Raw genomic sequence first — 24,533 nt, 5'->3', positions numbered from 1 at the left:
GGGTAAGCGGGGGTACATTTGACAACGGGGCACATTTGACTTTGCATTTTTCGGTATGATCGGGCCCTTAATAAAGAATAGTTTGGATGATGAAAGAAGATTAGTTTGATTTAAAGACATTTAGTGAAATTTCGCAGTCTTTCATTAACTTTTCGCGGAGTACCACGTGTTTTCTGTATTTCTGATCTAATTTTTGACCACAGGTATGTAAGCGATTTTTGAACCTAAAAAAAAAGTTTTTTTAATGGTGAATCAATATTTTGATAGCACTATGCTTAAAGTTTAGTAAATTAAAACCAGCTTTGTAAAAAAATAGTACTTATTAGTTATTGAAAAAAAAAAAAGCAAAACAGTTATGAGGCCCCTTTGGGGCACCTTTGATTTAGGGGAAATATATATTAAATAAATTATTTAAAAATAAATCGACATCAATTAATTTTGAATAAGATTTAAATGGAGGGATTTTTTGAAATATTTTATGGTTTTTTGTTTTTTCTTCGTCTTTTTAGAAAATTAATTTTTTGATTTATATTTTTCTTTATATTGTTTAGTAGATTGTTTAAAACCAAAAATTTATTTTTTTTTCTAATCAAACAATACACGAGCAAGATCCGCTGATAGTTTTAAAAATATAATGCACACTATGTGGGGTTTAATCCACCATTGTCAAACGTACCCCTTTTAAAGTCAAATGTGCCCTGGGCCCTAGGCACTTTTGTTTTTAGAAAACTTTTCTTTTTAATGTTGAAATGGTGTAAAACAAAAAGATTTACTAATCTTGAATAGTGAATAAATCAAATAAAAAAAAAAAACATTGGAAAACATTAAGAGTTTTCGAAAATACAGACCTTCAAAAACTAAATGTCAAATGTACGCCCTTCTCCCCTACTGGATTTTTACTCATAAGTGCACTACCACCTCCAAAGGAACGCGGCCGATGTTACTTTTGTTCCCTGATCTTTCAATTTTTTAAGTGTTTATGATTTGTAGGTCGCAACTTTAATTGAAGTCAGACGAATTTGTAATATATAAGAAAAAAAATATTAATAGGAAGAAATCAGCAATGGCAAAAAATCGCTGCAGTATGTGTCTGATTCACGTGCTTTGCGGACGTACCTTCATTTATTTATTTTTGATTTAGAATTTTTATAGTTTGAATAAGTGGCCAAAATGGGGGAGACCTGGGTGCCACTTATTCGGACTTAATATATTCTTCTTTCTCTTTCGTTAACTTCAAAAAAGTCAGCGTAAATACTCAACATAAAAATCTTATGAAAAAGAATCAAGTTTTAGTTATTTTAGATTTTCAAAAACTAGGAGACATACAAATATTTGGTTTTCAGTGTTTAATGAATTTAGAATCAGTGAATTAAAAAAGTCATTTAAAAACTTAATGTCACAAAAAGTGAAAAAAGTTAGTGCTAAATATTTTGATTTTAATTTATTTTTTAAAATTTTGTTTTAAGTCATTTTTTCGAAAACTATTAGTAAAAATAACTTTATTTTAATATTGAATTCAAAGTCCAAATGTCAACCTTTTAAAAAAGTTGAAACACTTTATAGTAAGTGTTACCACTTTTTTTATAAAATTAATTATATCCAAATAAGATAATTCTTTACATATCTCAAATATTTTCCTAAAAATTTAATACAAATTATAAAAGTGACAACTAAAACTGTCAGTCACAGCTGTCAGTCTGACAAGTTTCAGCCTTTATAAGAATATACTTATAAGGCCTTTTAGAGATAGAGCTTGTATACTTCTTCAATACATGTCTTATCGAAATTTAAAAAAAAAAGAACAACTACAAAAACAAAAAATAAACTTTTCTTTTTCAATTGGTTTTGATTTGATTTTAAATCATGAATTTTATCTTCTAATCTGAAATTATATATTACATTCCATTTGTTTTTGGTATATGTATCTATTAATAATAATTTTAAAAGTACATATATAATTTTTTACCACACCCAGGAATCGAACTTCTTATCTACTAGCCATCCTAGTATATTCATTAATGAAATCAAAAACTTAATCAGTTCAAAATGCAGAATTGTCAAAACAAAAAAATGTCCGAGCTAAATTATTTAATGTCAAAGGCAAAAAGTGTCCGATTAGATTATTCAATATCAAAACCAAAAATAAAATACAAAACATGATAATTTCTGTAAATCTTCTATAAATTCATTAACCAAGCTTATCCGAAAAACAAGCTTTCTTCGGTTAAGTTTCTTTAACAGTATTTAAACCACTTATTAGAAGTTGTTAAACAAGTTCGAACTTGTTTAAGCAATTAAATTCTGAAGCAAGCTCAATACAAGGTGCATAAAATGTAGAACCTGCGAGATATCAATTTACAGAAGCTGTTGTGTTAGTTGGGTAACGACTGGTTGTATAATGGTGGTTCAGTTTTGGTTCAAGAATTCAACTCGGCGAGTTAGCTGTGGATCAACTTTGGTTCAAGCATGGATTTTGTTATATAACCTTGAACCACTGCTTAACATAAACTTTACCACCGAAAAGCCAGTTGTACAAATATTTAATCCGTCGAGCAGCTACTTTTATCTTCTACGTTTCCACTGAGCAAACAGGTGTCCAAAATCAGAACACCAATCCATTCCACAATAGCACAATTTTTTTCGCTACGCAAATTATCTCATGCCGTCTTATTTTATCTTTTGTGCACGTGTAAGTGCCGGGCTACACGGTGATTTTTCAATCACCGCCGTGTAATTGGAACGTGATTGGGCTCAACACTGTGTAGCCACCGCTTAAGTTTTTTTCTTGATTCGATTCGTTTTACCTAAACATTTAAGAGAAAACCTTCAGCCTCCATTGGATTTTTTCAATACATGTTCATGAACTGGGCATCTTTCATTCCCGTTCCAAAAAATTCTTAAATTTCGATTTTTTGGTGTGTGAATTTGCGTTAAAATTTTTCATCTTGGTTTAATTTTGCGAGATTTGCGTGGTGAATAATGGGTTAAGATTTATCTGCTTTGAAACGCAGTAAAATTTCGACTAAGGTAAATGTTTTAACAATGCCTAAAAGGTTTTTTTATTTTTTGATGGTTTCCCGGAATATAAAACATTCAAAAATGGTGCAGAAAGCTTAGGGCCAGTGAAATAAATATTTAATCTCTGGTTCGGCAACTTTTGTCTTTTGAAATAGGTTGTAAAGCTGGGGTTACCCCACAAAATAGGGGCCCCCACAAAAAAAAAAAAAAAACAAAGAACCTGCATCATTTAGTTGCATTCCTTTGGGAACATTTATCTACTGCTTAGTACTTCGAACTACTTAGAACTACTTTTGCTGTATTGAAAAAGTAGTTCAAAGCTGCTTTAAGTACCAAGCAGTAGATAATAATTATTCCCAATAGAACGCAGCTATTGTAATCATGAAAAATAAAATGTATGACTGGGTTGCTCAAAGTTTTAATTTTTTTTCATAAAAATTTGTTTAATGTAAAACTATGAGAAAAAAAAAAGTAAAATTCCTCCTTCTAAGGCAAGAAACAATACCTTTAGTGAATTTTACCACCAAATTCAATTTTATTGGTTTGTACTTCAAAATAATGCGTTTCGCTTAGGAACAACAGTTGGGCTCATCAGTCAGATGATGTGGTACACTTTTATAATACGCAAAATTTTAGTTAAAAGTCCACGAAAAAAAAAAACAAATTTTCTTTAACATATTGTAATTTTCAATCAATACCGAAAACCAAGATTTCAAAACAAAGCAAATAGTATAAATTTCATATTACGAAAATTATATGTATGTATTTCCAATCCAAAAATTTCAAATCTTCTTAGAAAGCTCACCTCAACGTACCTACATTAAGAAAAAAGCTAGTATGAGAGTTTTTTCTGAAAGTATTAGCAATTCAAAAAACTATCTTAATACCTATTTCAGAAATTCCCGTTTTTAACTGAAAGCCAAACTTTGTCACAATGTTATTCGAAATATGTAAGATATCCAGTCAAAATGAGATTTGTAATTTATCTCTTCTAAGAATAAGGTAAAGCATATAATATCCAAAAATTTCAAGTGCATAAATTTAATTTTATTTAAACTAATAAGGAACACATATCTTTGGCGCCGCCGGGTACAAAGGTGTTAAGTCAGATAATGTAGTTTTGAGGAAAATGAAATTGAAGTTTCAATTTTTGTTTATAAATCTGAATATTATTATTTTTAAAAAGTAATGATGAAGAAACATTATTTATAACATCAATTTTGATATCCATATGCTGTTGACCAGAAAATGACCGTTTTAAAAAAAAACTTGTGGTGACTTATGGCAATTCCATGGTAACTCACGTTACATTCACAAAAATTTCCAACACATAAATAATTTTTTTTTGTCAATTTTAATGTAAATTGATACGAAATTACTATCCATGAATAGAGCATAACTATTACTTTCATAATTAACTAAAAAAATTTACTTTATTTTTAACATTTGCTTGGGAAAAATAAAAGTTTGATGGTAACTCACGTTACAAAAATCGGACACGAATTTTAAGAGTCCGACAGTATGAAGTTTTTATGTGAAATTAAGAATCTTTATTTGTTTTTAATGAAGATTCCATACATAAAAAATTACAAGCTTTTAATATAAGTGACAAAACGAAACATTTTTTCAATATTTCGAGGAAAATTTTTAAAATATTTAGGTAACTCACGTTACATTATTTTGGTAACTCATGTTACCTGTGATTTGTAGTTGTAAATGTAAAGAAAAGATGCATTTTCACTCAATTTTTTTTTAAATCGAATATTGTGTAACGAAGCTTGCTTAAATGTTAATTTATTTTACCAATAACGAGGGGGTTATGTCATCGTCACTATTAGACTCATCATGTTTTTAGTTTCCTTGTTTTTCCGTCATTTTCATCTGAAATTCTGTTGTTGGCAAGCTTATGCTAAAAAAATGCTTTAAGATTATTTAAACTCCCTGAATTTGATGTCTATCCATAAGGGAATACAACAAAGAATCTCTTCTTGCAACTTGCAAAAAGAGTTGACGTTTGTAAATAGAAATTTGCTAATAAAAAAAGTAAAAAAGACTGCATAATTTGTTCAAAATTCGTGTCCACTTTTTCATGAAATTACCCCTTAATACTTTAGAGCCATTTAGTCTTTAAAAATAAACTTGGTCCAAAGATGTTAAGTCAAGAAAAATCTTTGTTTACGTTGATAACAAGGTTTAATTTATAAAAGAAAGTTGAAAATATTAATTTGATTAATTACCACATGTGAAAATTCTTTTTAAAATAATATAATCCTGTAGAAAAATCGCTTTTCGTTTTTTTTCTTTCTCTTGACTTAACGCTTTAGGATCAATTTTTGTATTTAAAAATTAAAAATGAATGCAAAAACAAAGGAGTTAAGTCAACTTACGCCTTTAGTACCATACAATTTAAAATTTTTTTGACTTAAACCCTTTGTACGGAATCATTTCTAACGGAAGGAGATACGCTAGAGCTATGGTGATAGGACCAAACGAAAGAGAAAAAAAAAAACTGACTGAAGTCCAATAAAAATCCGAAAATCGATTTTTTTTACTTAACCCCTTTGTATTACTATGTTATTTCTAAGCCGCTGATAGACTTTTCTTGCAACAAGTTTCTTACTGAGTCGATACAATTTAAATTTGAAGAGTTAAATATTACGAAATACCTTGTCTCCTTCTGTGTGAAACAAATTAGCAATTAAATCTGCCCAAAGTACCTAACCCCATGAATTTGCGGCTTTATAAAAATAAGCTCATAAAAAGTAAAGGAAAAAGATTTTTGTTGGATCCCTGAACCCTGACCTAAACGCTTAATATAAACAATTTTGAATTTCGTCATTTTATATTAATTCTGTTTCCAAAGAAATGATTGGAAAAGCATCCCAGCACAATTCCATGTTTAAAGAAACTCTATGCCGAAATAAAACAAAATATTATCCCTTTGGGATGTTGAAAATTGCAACGTCAAGTGAGTTTGATATCGTCAAAAGGTAAAAATGCCAAAAATTAGTTGAAGTAGATCAATTGGGTGGATGCCATCACAAAATATCCATAAAAACTGATAGGCGAATAAAGAGTTTTTTGATAAAAGATCTTCTATTCCTTATAAATTTAAAACAATCCAAAATAATCTTTATTTTATTTTGGAAATAAATTAGCTGAGATGGGCGCCCCCACTTTTTTGCAGCCCCGGGGCCCCTCAGCTTTAAATCCGGCCCTGTTCATGCTTGAAACAAACTTGATCCACAACTAATCCATTGTGTGTGGTGCTTAGTCTAGTAATTTTTCATTTAATTTGAAAAACTTTTTCCGTCACACTTGAACATTAGAAAATTTGAACTGTTGTACTTTTTCACTTTCTCAGTAGAGTGTAGTTAAACCTTTACAAAAAGACCAAAAAAACAAGTGTAATCTGGTCCTTAGGTGAACCAAACCGGGAAAGTGAAACAATCCAAAAAACCCTTGCACACACACGACACACCATAGGTAATATTCCCGGTATTTCATACAATGGAATTTACCAAGCTTGGGTTTGTGTCTGTGATTAATTGATGTATACCAGAGGTTCCGGTTTTTGGTATATACTGAAATTTATGTTTCTGTTTGTGATTAATCGATGCTTTTTTGTTTGGGGTGAAATTATGTACCTATGGTGTGTAGTAAATGGAAATACCGAAAAAAAAGAATGAAATTGGAAATCAAACCAAGATATTTTCGGATCAAGATCAAGATCTCGAAACAAGATTTGGTTAACAGATATGAGCTCATAATGAATAGGCCTATCCATTTATGTAAAAAAAACATACAAATCTACTTTTTTAGGATTTTCGAGAAAAAATCAAGGTCTTACCTAAAAAAAAATCCATTTCAAACTTTTACTCCAAATCCATCGAGTGATGCATCAAAAGCAGCTCCAGTTTTTAAATAACTCATAAAAAAGTCACTTACAACTTTCTACAACTTACCGTTTAGAAGATAATTTTTGTTACCATGTTATTTAACCCTTTTCTACCCTATTTATATTTTATTTTTAGAAATCCTTTCTAAGCTTTCAAATAATCTATAGTAGATTTTGTCTTAATATTTTAATGTTGTATTGCTTCCTTAAATATTCAAATAAAAACGCCATTTATCATCTTCTTCAGGGCTATTATAAAATTATATATTTTGCTGTAACATACCTCGAAATATATTGGCAAATAATTTAAAATAAATATGACCTTTTTATTTGATTGATTGATATGGCCGATTTATTAGACATCATCAAGTCAAAGAAAAAAAAAAAAAACACAAACAAACAAAACAGAAAATAATAAATTTTTATAATAATTAAATTTATTAAAAAAAATTCTTCTCGATATGAGATACTAGTGTTATAAATTTAGCTTAACTTTAGTATGGCTAAGATAATAAATCTGAAACTCAATAAATATTTTTCGTAACATTATGTAATTACGTAATTTTAAAATTAAAATGAAAGTCGTTGGATAGATATTTATTATATAAAGATTATCTAAATGGCTTTTGTTTTAAACTTATGTTTAAATTTTTATTTTTAATTAAAAAATGTACTTTTTAAGGATTTAAGCTTGATTTTAAGCATTATTTCTATGCCTAACTTTAAGCCAAATGTGAATTTAATGCAAGTAAAAATCAAAACGTATAGAAAACATTTTTAATTATTTATAATAAAATTTTAGAACATAATTTATTTAAAAATTAAAAGAACAATTTCGATACAATATTTGTCAAACCAAGGTCGTGTTTGTTCAACTTTGGTGAAAGGCAAGGTCATGACGAACTCTTACAATAAAGTTAGTTTGTTTTAGAAATGAAGTTTTACGAAAAAAAAGAAAAAAAGAAAAATCATTAAAAAATAAACAAAAAAAGTTACTAAACTGTGAGAGTAGTTTTACACAAATGATAATTTTTTTTTCTCAATTTTATTATTTTATAATATTTTTATCGACTGATTATTATATTTACTATCGTTTTTTGTTTCAGCTAATACTATAATTTAGTGCTAAATACTATGTATTAATTACACTGTGTTACAAAATAAAAATCATGTCAATTACTTTGGAAGTGACCTATCAGAAGTTGTAGGTATTACTGAGTACATCATATTTCAGTACTTGAAATTTTTCGTAGACCGTTCATTTCCAAAACACGAAATGAAGTTTCAAACGATCTCCGAACTCTGAAAAACGATGAAAAAATGTTGTACTTTGAGATTCAGCCCATAAAATCTGCACCCAATTTGGTGCTTGAGCATAATAAAAAAAATATTTTCAAAAAGAACAAGTACTCCTCTGTTAAGAACTTAAAAAAATTTGAAATTGACCGAAAAATGGCTGAGTAAAAAATCGTTGAAATCTGAAAACATTGAAAAACAGTTTTTTGACGATAACTTGAAATTTTGGGGGTTTACGAAAAATTTCAAGTGGTGAAATATGATGTACTCAGTAATACCTACAACCTCTGATAGGTCACTTCCAAAGTAATTGACATGATTTTTATTTTGTAACACAGTGTTATTACATTTTTTAATGAACTTTTTTTTTAATTTTCTTTTACATAGTTTAAAAACCATAGTTTAAAATCAATAAAAACATATATTCGAATATAACAATGATTATTCATACATAAATAAATAAATAAATAAATAAGTAAATAAATAAGAAAACACATAAATAAATTATAAAAAATTAAAAAAAAAATAAATAAATAAATAAATAAATAAATAAATTACTCAACAAATTAGTAAAAAAAAATTAATAGATATATGAATACAAAAATAGATAAATATTTTAATAATTTCATATTCTAAATTTGTATTCACTTTTTTTTGTGACTTTTATATAATTGTAAAATGTATATAAATATTTGGTTCTTCTGGTGGGCTGCTGCTGATGTGTAATTACTTGAATTATGTTTTGTTTGATTTTGTAAAACCGAAAAATAATACGGTATTAGCACAGCCGAAAATCTTCATTTGTGAAGGTTCAAAACTGGTAATTTTGTAAATCATTTAAATGAAGGATGTAATCTTTAAATTAAAAAATCATCATAAGGCAATAAAATAAACAGCAGCCCACTGTAGAAACATTTTTTTTTATCTTATTAAATCCAAAACAACATATTGGTCAGTAAGTATGAGGGTTTTCACCTACAACGAGCAAAACATACAATATATTTCATCTTCAAAGTAATTTATTGTTTAACCGTAATTTATTTCAAATATCGCCCGTATTGCGATTAAATACTATCAATTGATAGTTGGTAAATATTTATGGAAAAACTGGTCAACTTTTCATGTAATTTTTTCAATTAGATATTAACTTACAATGGTTGACACTATCAGCTGTTTTTTTTTTAACTTTTATTAGTTAGATGCAAAAATTTAATTCTGATCAACTATCAATTGATAGTTGTTGTAAATCAAATTAAACGTGGGTGGAAACTTTTGTGCTTTACAAAAAGTTATTAGTAAACATCTTTAAATTTAAGTATTGTGGATTTTCATCTGCACACGTAGGCAAGTTTTTAAGAATTTCCACTCAAAACCTAATGAAGATGATAATATATGAGCATACGACCAGTTATTGAAATGAATAATAAAAAAATATTTTTTTTTTAAATGGCGACTGTGGATTAGTAAATTGAATAAAAACTAAATTCTTTAAAAAATAAAATAAAATAAGTTTCTTAAATTTTGAAAAAAAAAACAAAAATTCAAACCAAATGTTTTTAAATTTGATTAATTTTAAATACTTAAAAAATTTACATTAAATAATTTAACTTTAAAAATAAAAAATATATGACATATTGTCTAACTGTACAACAGTTTTGTTTTTTTCTTAATTTAATCTTTTGTGGTTTCGCAGATATTTCAGCTACTATTTTGAAGTAGTTGCATATTTTGTGTTGTTTCACTCAAATCTACATAAATTGGTTATACTGCTGTTGGCACAATTTTATTTGTGAAATAATTAATTCCATGATATTCTAAAACGAATCAAAGCCTGATACATCACTATCCTGAAAAAAATAATATTTAATTTTTTATTGTTCAATAAAAGGAAAATAAAGAAAAATAAATGATTTATGGAAATGTTAAAAAAATATTGAAATTGTAGAGTACAAGTTTCCGCCATCCGGTAGGCCTTTTATTGGGGGCTCTAGCGCTAGTAACAGTTTTCCTTGTATATGGCCTTACAGATGCTACTATTGCTTCTGTAAAGCTTTAAACAAGCAGAGTTGTTAGTTGAAGGAAAACAACGGTCACAAAATCCTAAGATATCTGCGTCTTAATGCATTTATTTTTTACTATGTTAAGGCTTGGATTAAATTGAAGTTTAATAAGCAGTTAACATAAGTATAAATTTTTACTTAATTAAAGGGGTTTAAAATCTTACTCTATCAGGCTTGTAAAGATGCGTATGAGGAAGTAAACAAGTCGAGCCCACGTCTCGTTCAGCCATTGTATTTGCTTCCTTAAAAAATAAAAGATATACTTTAATAGTAGTATCGTTCGAAAATTTATAATTAGCAATAATTACACTGTGTTACAAAATAAAAATCATGTCAATTACTTTGGAAGTGACCTGGCAGAGGTTGTAGTTATTACTGAAAACATCATATTTCGGCACTTGAATTTTTTCGTAGACCCTCAAAATTTCAAGTTATCGCCAAAAACCCGTTTTCAACGTTTTTAGATTTCAACGATTTTTTACTCAGCCATTTTTCGGTCAATATTTTTTTATTATGCTCAAGCACCAAATTGGGTGTAGATTTTATTGGCCTAATCTCAAAGTACAACATTTTTTCACCGTTTTTTAGAGTTCGGAGACCGTTTTAAGCTACATTTTGTGTTTTGGAAATTCTTTTTTATAAACAGTTTTATTGCTTTTTTTATGCTTAATCTTTTATTCATTAAAATCAGTTAGAAATTGTAGAGGTAATGGTTTTTTTACTCGAGAAAGAAATTTATTTTTACAACTAAAATATACAGATCCGCATCATTTTTAATGCGGATTGCGAATGTATGGAGCAAGTTCATTCACGTGAATAGTGGAATACCGAACAACAGATATTACCGACGACGTGAGTTCGGATTTACCCCATTAAAAACAGAATAGTATTTTTGGAGATTATTCCCCCCGATGGATAGCAGAATAGGTCTGTTAATTTTTAAGCGATTGCATAGATTTTAACGCAGGCCTGGCATGGGGAGCGAACCAAGAAATTTCGTAACGAAAAGTTATTACACCACACACTTAGGTAATTCGCTACACGTGTATAGTATGTGTGTATATGGTACGATTGTACGAAGCTTTCATTGATCGTTTGTGTGAATGGTTTAAGTTCAGACAGGGGGGTTATATAAATTGTGTTAGACAACAAAGAGACAACTTTTTGTGATTTGTGAACGAGTAAAGCGTTGCGTTGCGATTGCGATATTAAATCAGAAGAGAAAAAGTATTTTTGTGTTTTCTTTTTTTTTGATCTTGACAAGTCGCTGCCTCAAAACTATAATGTTCTATGTTTCAAAAAAATGTTTCGAGAAAATCGACTACAAAGTTTGGAGTATCAGAATTTCACCCTTTATGTATGTATTTTTGCATAAAAATAGAAAATTAACTACGGTAGCTGGATAATCTATCAATTCAAATGCTAAAATTTCTTTTTTGATGCTGGAAATCTGTTTAATTAACGTTTTTCTGTTTTGACATAGAACATTTATTTCATTTCCTTGCATTTCGGGTTGATTTTTTTGTTCTATGTTCGACATACAACATTATAGTAATGAGTATGGTATATGAAAATAACCAACTTAAAGTCAAGACAAACAATATTTTTGGAGTAATTATATTGCTTTTTAAGCTTTTTGTTGTTTTTTTTTTTTTTAACCATAAATTTAATGAAGTGCATTATGTCCAAGCAAGTTCAAAGATTTCAAATTAGTATTTACCAAGAAATTAGCAAAAAAATATAATTACACAGCAATTATTTAAATAAACATTCAAGTGAACCTTACTTACAAACTATTGCTGATTACTGTCAGTAACTTTTTCAAAAAAGCCATAATCGACTTGCCGCATGACCTTTCAATATTGCTTTAAAGGATTTTATTTTGGAGTCCGGCAGCTAATTTTTAAATGTAAAATGTTCTATGTAACTTAAAAGTAGTCATTTTTGTATGGGGTTCAAATGAGGCAAATTGTTCTATGTCAACTAAGAACTTTATAGTACTGAGTATAAGCCATTATATCCGAAAATTTAATATTTGTTTTGGCCATAAATATTGTATTAAGCCAAAACTAAAATTTTTGTGGACACAGTCTTGTAGCCATTGAAAAGACGAAAATTTTGATATAAAAAAGTCATTTTTTTCCATTTCTTCGACATAGAACATTATAGTTTTGAGGCAGCGAAGTGTATGACATGAGATTGTGTGTATGCATGTTTTCAAATGTGACCTTGTTGTTGTATAAGAATTGATAGTTAGATACATAACATATTCATTGGTTTGGTGTAGTGTAGGCAAACAATTTATAATTGCATAAGTTGAGAAAAAATGCAATGCAATAGCTTTACCGCGGCAGTCCTCGAGTGCCACAAGTCTTTTTTTATTTTATTCAGCAAAAATAGAACAATAAAATTGCTTATACAAAAAATGTTGCTTAAAACGGTCTTTGAACTCTAAAAAACGGTAGAAAAATGTTGTACTTTGAGATTCAGCCCATAAAATCTACACCCAATTTGGTGCTTGAGCATAATAAAAATATATTTTCAAAAAGAACAAGTACTCCTCTGTTTAAAACTGTAAAAAATCTGAAATTGACCGAAAAAGGGCTGAGTAAAAATCTTTGAAATCTGAAAACGGGTTTTTGACGATAACTTGAAATAATACCTACAACCTGTGTAATACCTACAACCTCTGCTAGGTCACTTCCAAAGTAATTGACATGATTTTTATTTTGTAACACAATGTTATGAATATACTATTGCAACTAACAATTTTTCTTCAATATATATTTCCATCTGTAAAGCTTAATTGAAGCAAAATTGATTATATTGTCGGAATGTATGTACAATATATTAAGTCTTTATACAATTTCTGTGGATATTTGTTGTTGAAACTTACATCATTGCCATTGCTCTGTGATAATTGTCTTTCATACGTACAACGAAGTGACTTTGTTGGTGCTTGAATTGTGGTTTCATTAAAGGATCTTGCTTCAGCCGCTCTATAAAATTAAAATAAAAGAAAAAAAAAAATAAATACTTTGTTACTTTTTTTTTTTTTTTGTATTGTAACTTACAATTCGTTTTGTTGAATTGTGTCAATCCAGACATCCATAGAATCAATAAATCTACGTAAAAATTAATTTAATTTCTTTAACATTGACATTAAAATAAATAAAATGCACGAAATGGCAGCGCGAACTTGGTCAAAACTTTTATATAAAAATTTTTAAGTAAATATAAAAAAAAAAAAAAATAAAAAAAAATGTACAGCTAATCGTGTCATAGTCACCATCTCCATCAGTCACAGCCAACAATCAAAGGACAATTGACAACAAGGAATGTTTCATCAAGACACAATGACAAAAAAAAAATAATAAAAATAACACCACCAATCACCAAAATAATGAAACATTTGAATAAATTAAACTCAAAATAAATTTGTGATGACTTTTCCCATGATGAGTTGTCCTATGATGATGTTATGTACTGTGATAGATCTGATTTATAGTCAATAACTGTAACTTTATTTATTAAAATTGTCAGTATTTTTAAATGTTGTCAATCAGGCAGACGGCAATGCGATGCTCAAATGATTTTGAAATAATTGTATTTATTACATAGACGATATTGTAAACAAAAATCAAAGTTATTAAATAAATCGAATGTGATAGATCCGATTGATCTGATTAAACAATTGAGAGAAACTGGAAAGTAGGACATTGTAATACATACTTGTCTCCATCCTTATAGTTATTGTATTGTAATTGTGTGTCCTTGTAGTTGAATTTTTGAAAATTCATATCTGCAGCCGAATCGTGCAATGACAAATTTGTCGTTGAACTAGATGTTTGTTGTTGTTGTTGTTGATTCACGATACTTCCTACCGTTGCAGAAACTTCAAATCCTGCTGATACAAGGGCACCGGTGTTCTTTGTGAGCAGAGCACCGTGACTCGAATTGATAGTGCCGCCACCACTGGCAACACCAGCAATTGCCGTAGTAGTTGGTTTATTTGAATTCTTATTAAATATCTTAAATTGAGCAAAAGAAAAGATAACACAAAAAAGGTTTATATACACAAAGGAATAAATAATGAAAATTATTTTTATTTTTAAGCGGAGTTATTGAATATAATTCAATTGAAAAGTTTAAGAGACCTCAACTCCATATGCATCTAACTGATGAGCCCACTGTCATACCTGGGCAAAACGCATAAATAGTTGTGGTCACTTGAACTTTTTAATTGAATCAAATAAGGTTTTTTAAACACCAAATTTTTGTTTTTATCAACTACTATCAAATGATAGTTGTGAACGGCAATATGGTTTCTTACTTTGTCATTGTTGCAGTGAAATGTTGATGCCTTCGAACTGGAACCACAAGTATCTGACGGGACAATCTTTAAGTGAGCTTCATTATTATATTCTGTAAGATCTAAGCCATCAGCTTGGGTCTTTGATGAGGTTTGGGCTAAAACAGAATGATGGTATTTGGCTCTAGGAATCATAACAGTTAAGGAGCGATCATTTTGTTCGGGGAAATTGTGGTGCTGGTGCTGGCTTGTTTCTGAAAATGATGGAACAAGAAGTCCTGATGAAGGATGACCACGCTGATTGATTATCTTGGTTGGCTTTAGACTATGATGTTGATTTTGTGGCTGCGTGTGATGGTGGTTGGTGTTCTTTGAAACGTTTTGCTTTTTAACGTCTCTCTAAATAAAATTAAAAAATAATTTGCAAAAAAACAATAAACAAAATATATAACCAAACCTTCAAAACATATGGAAGCGAGTTCTCGCTACCCTCACTGCTCGAATCTTTAATCATTGCACGTCTATCGATTGTAAGATTTTTAGCTGATGATGAACCATTGTTTTTCGGAGCAATTATTTGCATGCCCGACATAAATGACTGCATATTGTTATTGTCTCTATTGCGGCGTGTACAGGTAATGAGCACACAAAACAGCAAAAGAATAAAAAGTATCGTTCCTATTGTTATCAAGGCAATTAGGACAATTTTTAAATTCAACTGACATGATGCACCCGTGTACCATGAAAAACACTCGCATACAACAACCATTGGTTGTTGTTGCTTAGTTTTATTTGATTGAATACATTTGCCATGAAAATGGCATTTTTCACATCCAATAACTTCGGCTGAACAAATTCGGCCCGGATAGATGGAGTTCTCTGATAGATCGACGAATCCTTCTTGACAGCTGCACGTGTATGTCCCTTGGAGATTGAAGCATCTTGAATTTTCAGAACAGTCATGGAACTGATTATGAGCGCACTCGTTGAAATCTATGCGTGTGGAGATGTTAATAAAGGCAAAACAATTTTTTAGGCAAATATTTCTTTTAATGTTTTTTTTTTTTTTTTTAATTTACTAGAGCCAAAGATAACTATTATCCTTCACCCGTATTGTGATTGTCAACTATCAACTGGTTGTTGATAAATGCTGAAATTTGATATTTTAAATTTTTTAATTTAATTTTCAATTCGTTTCGATTGATTCACAAAACATTTGTAGATATAAAAATTTAATATTTTTTTATCAAATACCAGTTGGAAGCTGTAAATCGGTATGAGGGTGCTTAACTGAATTCTAGAATATACAGCTAATATATTTTTCTTACCATTAACTTGCAATGAATTAACGCCATTTTGAGTGGTAAATGTTTCTGTTCCACCTAAACTGAAGCTATTCAGACGCAGATATTTTTTGAAAACATCAACCAGTCTTTTTTCATCACTGCTGTCTGATAACTATAAAGAAACAAACACTGTTAATTCCATTCAATGCTTTAAGGTCGGCGGTATTCGAGCTCATAAATTAAATTTTTGGAAATTTTCGGAGTCAAAAATCATAATTTAAGAGCGCTCAAACCTAACTTAGGAGCGCTCGAAAATTAAGTTTTTTAGTTTTCGGAGTCATTAGTCATAATTTAAGAGCTCATAAGTCAAGACCGCTCAGAAATCAAGTTTTAAGATTTTTTTTTGTTGCATCAATCACAACTTAACGAGCTCATATAGCTTAAGAGCGTTCATAAATTAAATTTTCAGAGTTTTTCGGAGCTAGCAATCATAACTTAGAAAGCTCATAAATAAATTTTTCAGAGTTTTTTAGAGTCATCAATCATAATTTATGATCTCATAACTCAAAAGCGCTCATAAATTAAGTTTTCGGAGCTATACCGACACACTACTATTTATTTTTACCTGAATAAGAAATTTCCCCAAAATGCCACCTTCAGTTTCCGGAGAATTGGTTATATCGAAGGAAGTTACATGAACTCCATGATAGACATCACGCAGATCAGATTGCATAATCATTCGATCGACAGCGTTGTGAGTTATGTCAGCTAGTTCTTTGAATTCATTGGAATCTCGCTTGCGGTATTGCTCATTGAAGTGTAAAATTTGTTTGCTTATTCTATGTATAGGAATCTCTAGTGCATAGGTATATGTTGCTAAGAAAGAGATAGATAAATATATAATTTTGATGAACAAAGAGAAAATCGAAGAAAACAAGCTTACGTCTGCATGGTCGATCAGGGAACATACGGGCAAAGCCAGGACGACATAGACACTGCATGCGATTGTTAATAAGTTGACAAAGCTCGTTTCGCGATGCCTTGCATAATGGCCTGCATGTAGCATTAGGAGTTAGTCCAACGATGGATGATGTTGGATCGTCGTTATTATTAGATCTTGGTGGAGCTGCAATAAGAACTCCGCCAAGAAGTACATGATTAACCTCATTTTCTTCGGCCTCTTCATCTCTTGTTGGAAAATAATCAAATGTAATGTTGTAATCGTAGTCTAGTTCGATGGAGTTTGGGCTTTCAGCAGGAATAACTTTTTCACTGCCGTTATTAACGCCACCGGCAATTGCATTTATATTTTGCGGGGTGTCCATCATCGAAGGGCTGATGCTGAAAATTCCACCTTGGCTATTTTTATCCGTCATAACCACAAAAATACTGTTGTTGTCAAAATCTTGAGTAAGATTTGCATTAATTTTGGATACTGCTGTGTCAAAAGCTTTTGTCGGTGTTGTCGAAACTGGAATAGCTGGAATTCTTAACGTTTCAACGGAGTCATTTTCACTTTCTCTACTTGCTAGCAAAACATTGTCAACAACTTCTATCGTTGGTTTGATCTTGGCTGCAGGCCGCTGCTGTGAATGATGGTGATGGTGGTGATCCTCATAGTCTTCATAATGGATAATTTGGGTGGCCGTGGCCGTTGCCGTGGCGGTTGTTGTATGGCTTTCTGTTACTCTAGTTGGCTGCAATAGAGTGTGCGTTTCGGTGACAGTATCAACCAATGTTGAAGTTTTTGTTTCTGTGAGTGTTAGAGTTAGGGTCTGGGTAACTGGAACACCGAGACTTGTTGAGATACTAAGTTTTGTTGTAGTTACAGTTAGATAATGTGGTTTTGTTATATATTTTGTAGGGAAAATAATTGAAGAAGAGCTTGATGTTGATCTGGCTTGTGTTGGAACCATAAACTCTATGAAATCAGTTTTAATACCTGAATTTGTTGCTAGAGTTGGTAGCATAATTGTAGACTGTTGCTGTTTTGGATGGTTTTGGTTCGATTCGGATTGTTTTGTTTTTTTGTTTGTCTTTGGTGAATTTGTTTGCTTTAGGTTTTCTGTGAAGCTATTTGCAAGCGACTTAGTTTGATAATGTTTATCTGGTTTTTCTGATCCTTCAATTAAAATCTCTTCTGGAATTTCTTGAGCTTGAGCTAAGAATATCATTGACTCTTGATTTGAGTCTGCTGCTGCTGATTTCTCAATGCTCGAAGTCGGCGGTAGTTTTTTAACCGTTTGTGATATTACCTCAAGTTTTTCTTTGATCGATGGAACAGCAGCAACTTTAGCGGTAGAAGGTGTTATTGTTGATGTTTTCTGAATAAATGGATACAATGAAGTTGTTGCTATGGAAAATTCTGCAGGCTTTTTAATCAAAGTTTGTGGTCTAGTTGGTTTAGCTATAGCTTTTGTTGTTGTTGTTGTTGTTGTTGTGTAATTCGGCGGCTTTTCACTGATATTTGGTTTCGGTTTTGGTTTCTGGTTGCGTGGTTTTGTCGTACTGGAATTGTATTTTGAATATATGGAACCACTAGTAGTTGTTCGTATCAGCTTCTTTAGCGCCGGACGAACAGTTGGGCTTCGATTTCTTTCGGTCAAGTTCAGATTGAAATTGCCAAAACTATTTGGCTGTATTGTAGGCTTTAAGTTATTAATTGGTATTGATGGTGCTGATGCTGCTGATAGTGGTGGTGGTGGTGGTGGAGGATTTAGACCTAAAACTTTTTCTGTCTGAGGCTTTATTGAAAGTTCTTTTGGCGGTTTCATATCCGTAGAGGGCTCCGAAGCAAACTGATATCGATCTTTGTTATTCTTATAAATCGGGCGCTCTGTTCTCATATCGGCAAGTGTAAGTGTTTGAATAGTTGTTGTGCGCTGCTCAAGCTCATCAGTGGGCATAAATTTATGATTGTGACTGTTTGGATTGACAGTTTCATGATAATCGAAAACGTCTGCATATGATATATTACGATTACCGTTGTCATTAGGTTGGTTTAGCACTTCCATTTGGTTAAGATCCAATTGTGTTGTTATTGGTGATGGAATGTCTGTTACTAAAGTAATGGGCGCCGTAGGCGTTTTCGAAGGTTTTTTCGTTCTCTTTGTGTATTTAGGATTAAATGGGGTCTCAGTTTGATGCGAAGGACTCGTTAGAATATTATTATACTGTTGCTGTTGTTTAGCATCATTTTTTGTCGAATCTACTACTGGTCGTGTTGGTTGTTCAAGTATAGCATTTTGGGTTTGATCTGTCGCATGTGGACGGCCTTTGAACCCTTCACCATTATGATATACTAATTTTGGAATAGTAGTATTTTTAAGAGGCGATTTTGTACTGATTTTGCTTGTTAGTGGTATAAATGGTCTACCAGACGATAGAAGATTTATTAAAGTTGTCAAATTTTTAAGTGACGGTGGTGGAAGCTGAGTATCTAAATCATCCATATGATTTATAGTACTTGGTGATGGCTGAACAGGAATTGGGGTTTTCGTAGTTGAAGAAGGGTGAGTTGGCGGTTGTGACTTTGAGGGTTTAGTTTTAGTTATTTGCGACGACTCGAAAATTGTCTCATCATTTGAAGAATTTGAGATTTCTTCTTCGTCTCGTTGACTAGCTGATGGCAGCACACCTATATTCAAAGACGACGAAGGATTTTGATCATCAACTCGATTTGAATCATCTTTTGTTGGATGAAGAAGTCTATTTGGCAATTTATTAGAAGAACCTTCTTCATTAGGCGAGTTATAGAACAGATTTACAAGAGGCATATGATCGCTTACAGGTGGTGGCCTGTTGGGGCCCTGAGAATTTTGTTTGTCGACCATGATGTTTGAAAAAGGTTGAAATTGCTGATGAATATTTGGTTTGACCTTTGCAAATATTTGAAGTGTATCTTCTGTAGTTGTTGTAGTTTTTTTAGATATTAATTGAGTTGGAAAATTTTGCGAGAAGACTTTTTTGGCTGCTGAATTGGATGAAGATTCTATGTTTGCTCTTATTGGAATAACATTTGGATAGGAATGATAAGTTTTGTTGTTCGAATGCGAAAAGCTCAGTGAGTTAGGTTTATTTTGCGTGGTGTGATGGCTGCTATCGAAAAAGAAACTACTTTCTAAAGGCTTCAAATATTCTACAGGAAGCTGTTGTTGTTGTAGTTCTTCTTCTTCTTCATGTTGTTGTTGGTGTTGATGTTTTTGTTGTTGACGTTGTTGAACCTGTTGTTTTTGTTGCTGTTGTTGGAAGTATTGTTTTTGCTGTGTTTGTGGTTGTTGGTTTTGTTGGTGTAATTGACCGAATTGTTGTTGTTGTTCTCCTTCTATATTATGTTTTTGTTGGTGGTGTTGATATAGCAGTTGTTTTTGTTGTTCGAATTGTTGTTGTTGTGTTTGTGGTTGTAGCTGTTGTTGCTGCAGTTGTTTTTGGTGATCGATTACTATTTCACCTTCGGAAAGTAATTGATTTTGTGAAGAACCAACTGAAGAATAAGTGTCGTAACTGGACAAATCCAAATTTTCAGAGTTAACACCGGCACTATCACTATTAACAACTGTTTGCACATCATTTACAAAATGTCCTGACAAATTTTGAGTTATTATATTTTGTGGTGTCAAATTAACTTGAATTTGATTATCTGTTATCGGAATAGTCACATGTGGCATTTTGAATGGTTTGAACAAATTGGTCTTGTGAATCTGACCACGAACAGGTGTGGAATGCAACGGAAATTCGGAGTCTTTATTAAATGTTATTGGCGGAGCATTTATATCCACATTATGACTCAGCACATTCATATCGAGATTGATTTGCTGATTTGATAAGATTGGCTTTCGGGCGGGGGCGTTTGCGGCATTGTTGGGTGATGATGATGATGCTATTGTTACACTACCTGTCATAAGAGCATCTGGATAAGTTGTTGGCTCATCATAGTATTGGCCATTCTTATGCAATTCCACCGAACTCTCAACAACTAAAATCGATGCTGAATTGTCATGAGGAAACACAATATTTTTGATTTTCGACGGCTGTATGTCAACCAGCATTGGTTTGTCTGGGTTGATGACTTTTTTGACAAATGCCTTATATATTCCTCCGTCACCAGGGCTTTTGCTTCTGCTGCTGTTGGTTGTTGGTGATTCAGCAGAAGCCGGTAAGTCGGTACTGTAAACCTCTGGAATGCGTTTAATTTCAAGAATTTCGTTGTTACTGATGTTTTGGAATGGATGTCTTGGTGGATGATATTGCTGATCATAGTCGAATGGAGCGTAGGGGATATAATTTGGCATGGTAGGTTTAGGTAGTTGGGCATTTGGCCATTGAATCTGATGGTTCTTTTGCAGATGTGAGAATGGAATACGTGGTTGTTGTTGTTTTTGCGTGGGTTGGATATAATGCTGTGATGGGTGATGCATGTGGCTTGTCGCATAATGTGCCCTATAATTGACATTCTTAAATCCATGAGGTGGGGGATTTTTTGTGTGTTGGTGTTGTTGTTGTTGATTATTGTATTGCATTGAGTGGGGTTTTATTGAAGGTGGTTTAAGAATTTGATCATATTTCAAAGATGAAACTGATAATGGTATCGGACTAGGGCTTACTTTAATTTGCTGATGCTGAAACTGATAAGAATATGGTCCAATCGAAGGTTGCGCTGCTGGCGATGGCGGTACGAGTAATGGGTTAACAACACTGTCAGAAATTTTATTATTATATGGCACTCGTGGTTGTTGAATTCCATTTGGCTTCCCAACAATAACATCCGAGTTTGCTGTTATCACCTCACCCGGACTTATAGCTATGCCACCATTAAGCAAAGGAGTCTCATATTTGGGTTTTCCACTGGAAACTGTCCCAGGTCCAGGTCCAGGACTGGTATCTTGTTGTTTCACGCGATTGAATGTGGCTTCGTTAAACCAACTATTAGTTACTGGCGGCGATATATGCAGACCTTGCATTCCACTGCCGGGACTTATAAATTTTTCAGAGCTTTGGAAAGAATTTTCTGTTGGCAAACTTTGAACAGGTATATAAATAGGCCCCTCATGAGATTGTCCAACAAAATTTCCTGCTCCTGCTCCATTACTGTACGTTGAAATATTTTTAAAAACTTGTTTTCCTTCTAAGCTTAAACTGGATGCATTTTTTTTCAACTCTAAATTTGAATTTGTATTGGTACCAAAATTATTTAAATTGTTTTGTATGAGACCAGCCATTGCGTTAAACACTGGACCCAGAGCTTGAAATCGATTCAAATCAAACGAACCAATTAGTTGATTGACGGATGCAAAATCTGTTGTAGATGGAGCTGCTACAATTTTTGTATTATTTCGAACAACAATTGGACTCGGGTCGGATTCTGCCAGATATTGATCCGCTAAAAGTTCTTCGTTTTCCGAACTAGCAACTTCCGAATCGAGAATTTCATTAGAGTTTTCAAACGATGATGATGGTTTTTGTATATTAGCATTATTCTCACTCGCAGACAATGAATTTGATTCTAATTTAGTTCGAGTTGTATCCAATTTAACATCAGGATGATGCTTGTTGTTGTCATACGAATGTAATGAGGGATGTAATATGTTCATTGCAGTCACTTCAAGCGACTGGCCACCGCCTAAAGTAATCATTGTTACAAAATTATTTTGATTGAGTGGATTCCTAAGTTGTGTTTCGAATGTAGACAGAAGATCAGAGTTAATTAAATAACTGGGAATAGATTCGGTGATAACATTTTCGATAACTCTCGTATGAAAATTAACAACAGTTGATGCTGATGAATCAATGTTGCTGCCTTCATTGCCATTACCATTGCCAGTATTCATTAGAGTTGTAAAGTAAGTAAAAGTTGTGAGAAAAGTTTTTGTTGCATAGATATGCATGTCAGTTTGAAGTGAACCCTGAAGTTCCAAAGCCATTGCCGTGGACGAGGGCAATAACAAGGACGATGATGATGATAATGATGTTGAGGATGATGGTATTATAGTATTTCTCAACAATTCCGATTGAATCTTGCCTTGTTTCTGATTTTCAACATTTTCATCATCAGTATTGAAATAAGAATATTGAGTTGCGGTTGTCTCGTCAGAATCAAACGCAACATATGATGCGGTTATTGAAGAGGTTTGAGGTGGTTGTTGCATTGACTCAGTGATTATAACTTGTGTCAAAATATTCGAAGTACTGACAAGTTTTTCCAGATTCGAGTCCTTAAATGTTTTGGTTAGGCTGATTTTTGTATAATAGGTGTTTGTTTCAAGAACCGGAGTTGCAACTTCAGATGGTTGCAGAAATGAAATGTAATCATCTGGTCCGGTAATTGTGTTTGTTAATACATGTTGCGATGAAACGACAATCGAATGTTCACCATCAAGTATTGTGTTGTAGTAAGTGTATGTTGTGTGAAATACTCCTACGGCCAATTCGGGGGTCTTGTTGTGATTTGAAAAAAATAAAAAAAAAATTAAACAATTTAAAAATTTCTAACTGCAAACTCATTACCCTTGACAAAGTTATTCCTAGTGTCTCCGTTGGTTTGATTTTCAAGTAGTTTCTTTGTTCGGTTGCTGTATTTGATACGACTTTTTCACGACTCTCAATAGTCGTCTTGCCATTTTGAAGATACGTCGTTCGGTAGGTGTATGTTGTGAGGCATGTTTTGGTTATAAAGTGTTTCGAATTTATCGGAATTGTATATTTTTCCTATAAATTAAAATTAATGTGCGTGTGAATTATCTGAATATCTGAAAGCAAACAAATCTGATAGTTTTTTTTTCTTTTCTTCAATGTCTATAATTGCTACTAAAAGCTCATTAAATGTATTAACTGGTATCAACCCAACTATAATCAATACAAATTGTGTAGTAATTTATGACAATTCATCACACAGGGAAGATTTGATCAAGTGAAACAATTTCAAAATTAAAAAACAAACAAAAAAAAACAACCGCTAAAAAGTGTCTCTTTCAGAAGAACATTCAAATAAATTGAATTTAAAAAGAATTTGATTGATTCAATCAAACCTTGTGATGACTTTTCTCATGATGAGTTGTCTTGTGATGTTGTTTTTTTTTTTAGAAATAAGAGAACAAAACTATCAAATATAATAAGAAAATCATTAACTTAAAATTACCTGAGCATTTGATGGCATAACCAAAATCATTTGATCTTTTAGCGTGCTAGGTGCCAGTGTCATTGGTTTTCGCGACAAACTTTGAACTGTTCTCAAAGCATTCGATTTCAAAGAGGCTTTGCTATTCTTATCTCCTGCTATAATTACTTCAACACCATTTGACATAACACGGGTTGCTAGATTGTGCCTGGCTTTGTCACTAGCAATACCAGCTGTTTCTTTATCGTGGATTTGGTCTTCCTCATCCGCATTGGCAGCAGAACCAGAATTATTATCATCAACAACATCATCGTGACTTTCGGATCTGCTATCTGATGTCCGAATGTTGAACATATCATAGTGAAATAATCGACCGCTGTCCTCCTCCAGTGAGAGTTTGTCCGGGAACTTGCTAAATGTCAAAAATTGTGTGCTTTGGGTTTCATTCTGATTGATGTCAAGTATTGAATTCAAACTGTGTGTGTTTTGGTCTTGCAGTTGATGATGATGGTTTGTGTTTAAATCGGGTTCTGTATAAGTTACACGCATA

General features: G+C 31.8%; 1 protein-coding gene across 1 annotated transcript; it reads right to left on the bottom strand.

Moving 5' to 3' along the window:
- Positions 1-9,902: 9,902 nt before the first annotated feature.
- Positions 9,903-24,533, bottom strand: LOC129920525 (uncharacterized). Its single transcript, XM_056001820.1, has 12 exons — positions 24,005-24,533; positions 23,374-23,574; positions 16,814-23,303; positions 16,472-16,746; positions 15,913-16,042; positions 15,042-15,577; positions 14,606-14,983; positions 14,005-14,303; positions 13,347-13,397; positions 13,169-13,271; positions 10,437-10,514; positions 9,903-10,059 (listed from the first exon to the last, which is right to left on the bottom strand). The coding sequence occupies exons 1-12, from the start codon at positions 24,530-24,532 to the stop codon at positions 10,027-10,029; spliced, it is 9,102 nt and encodes a 3,033-aa protein (XP_055857795.1). The 5' UTR covers position 24,533; the 3' UTR covers positions 9,903-10,026.

This window comes from Episyrphus balteatus, chromosome X, assembly GCF_945859705.1.
Source record: "Episyrphus balteatus chromosome X, idEpiBalt1.1, whole genome shotgun sequence".
NCBI classification, from domain to species: Eukaryota; Metazoa; Arthropoda; class Insecta; order Diptera; family Syrphidae; genus Episyrphus; species Episyrphus balteatus.
The sequence above is the reverse complement of the archived record's forward strand: the minus strand, read 5'-3'. Positions and strand labels throughout refer to the sequence as shown.

What these genes read in the sequence shown, in the direction of transcription:
- LOC129920525 (XM_056001820.1), bottom strand. Translation starts at nt 24,532, where the DNA reads ATGCGTGTAACTTATACAGAACCCGATTTAAACACAAACCATCATCAT. An exon ending in TAATTCATTGCAAGTTAATG is followed by an intron (nt 15,578 to 15,912) that starts GTAAGAAAAATA and finishes CCACACGCATAG; the next exon opens with ATTTCAACGAGTGCGCTCAT. An exon ending in TTCACTGCAACAATGACAAA is followed by an intron (nt 14,304 to 14,605) that starts GTAAGAAACCAT and finishes GCTCAATTTAAG; the next exon opens with ATATTTAATAAGAATTCAAA.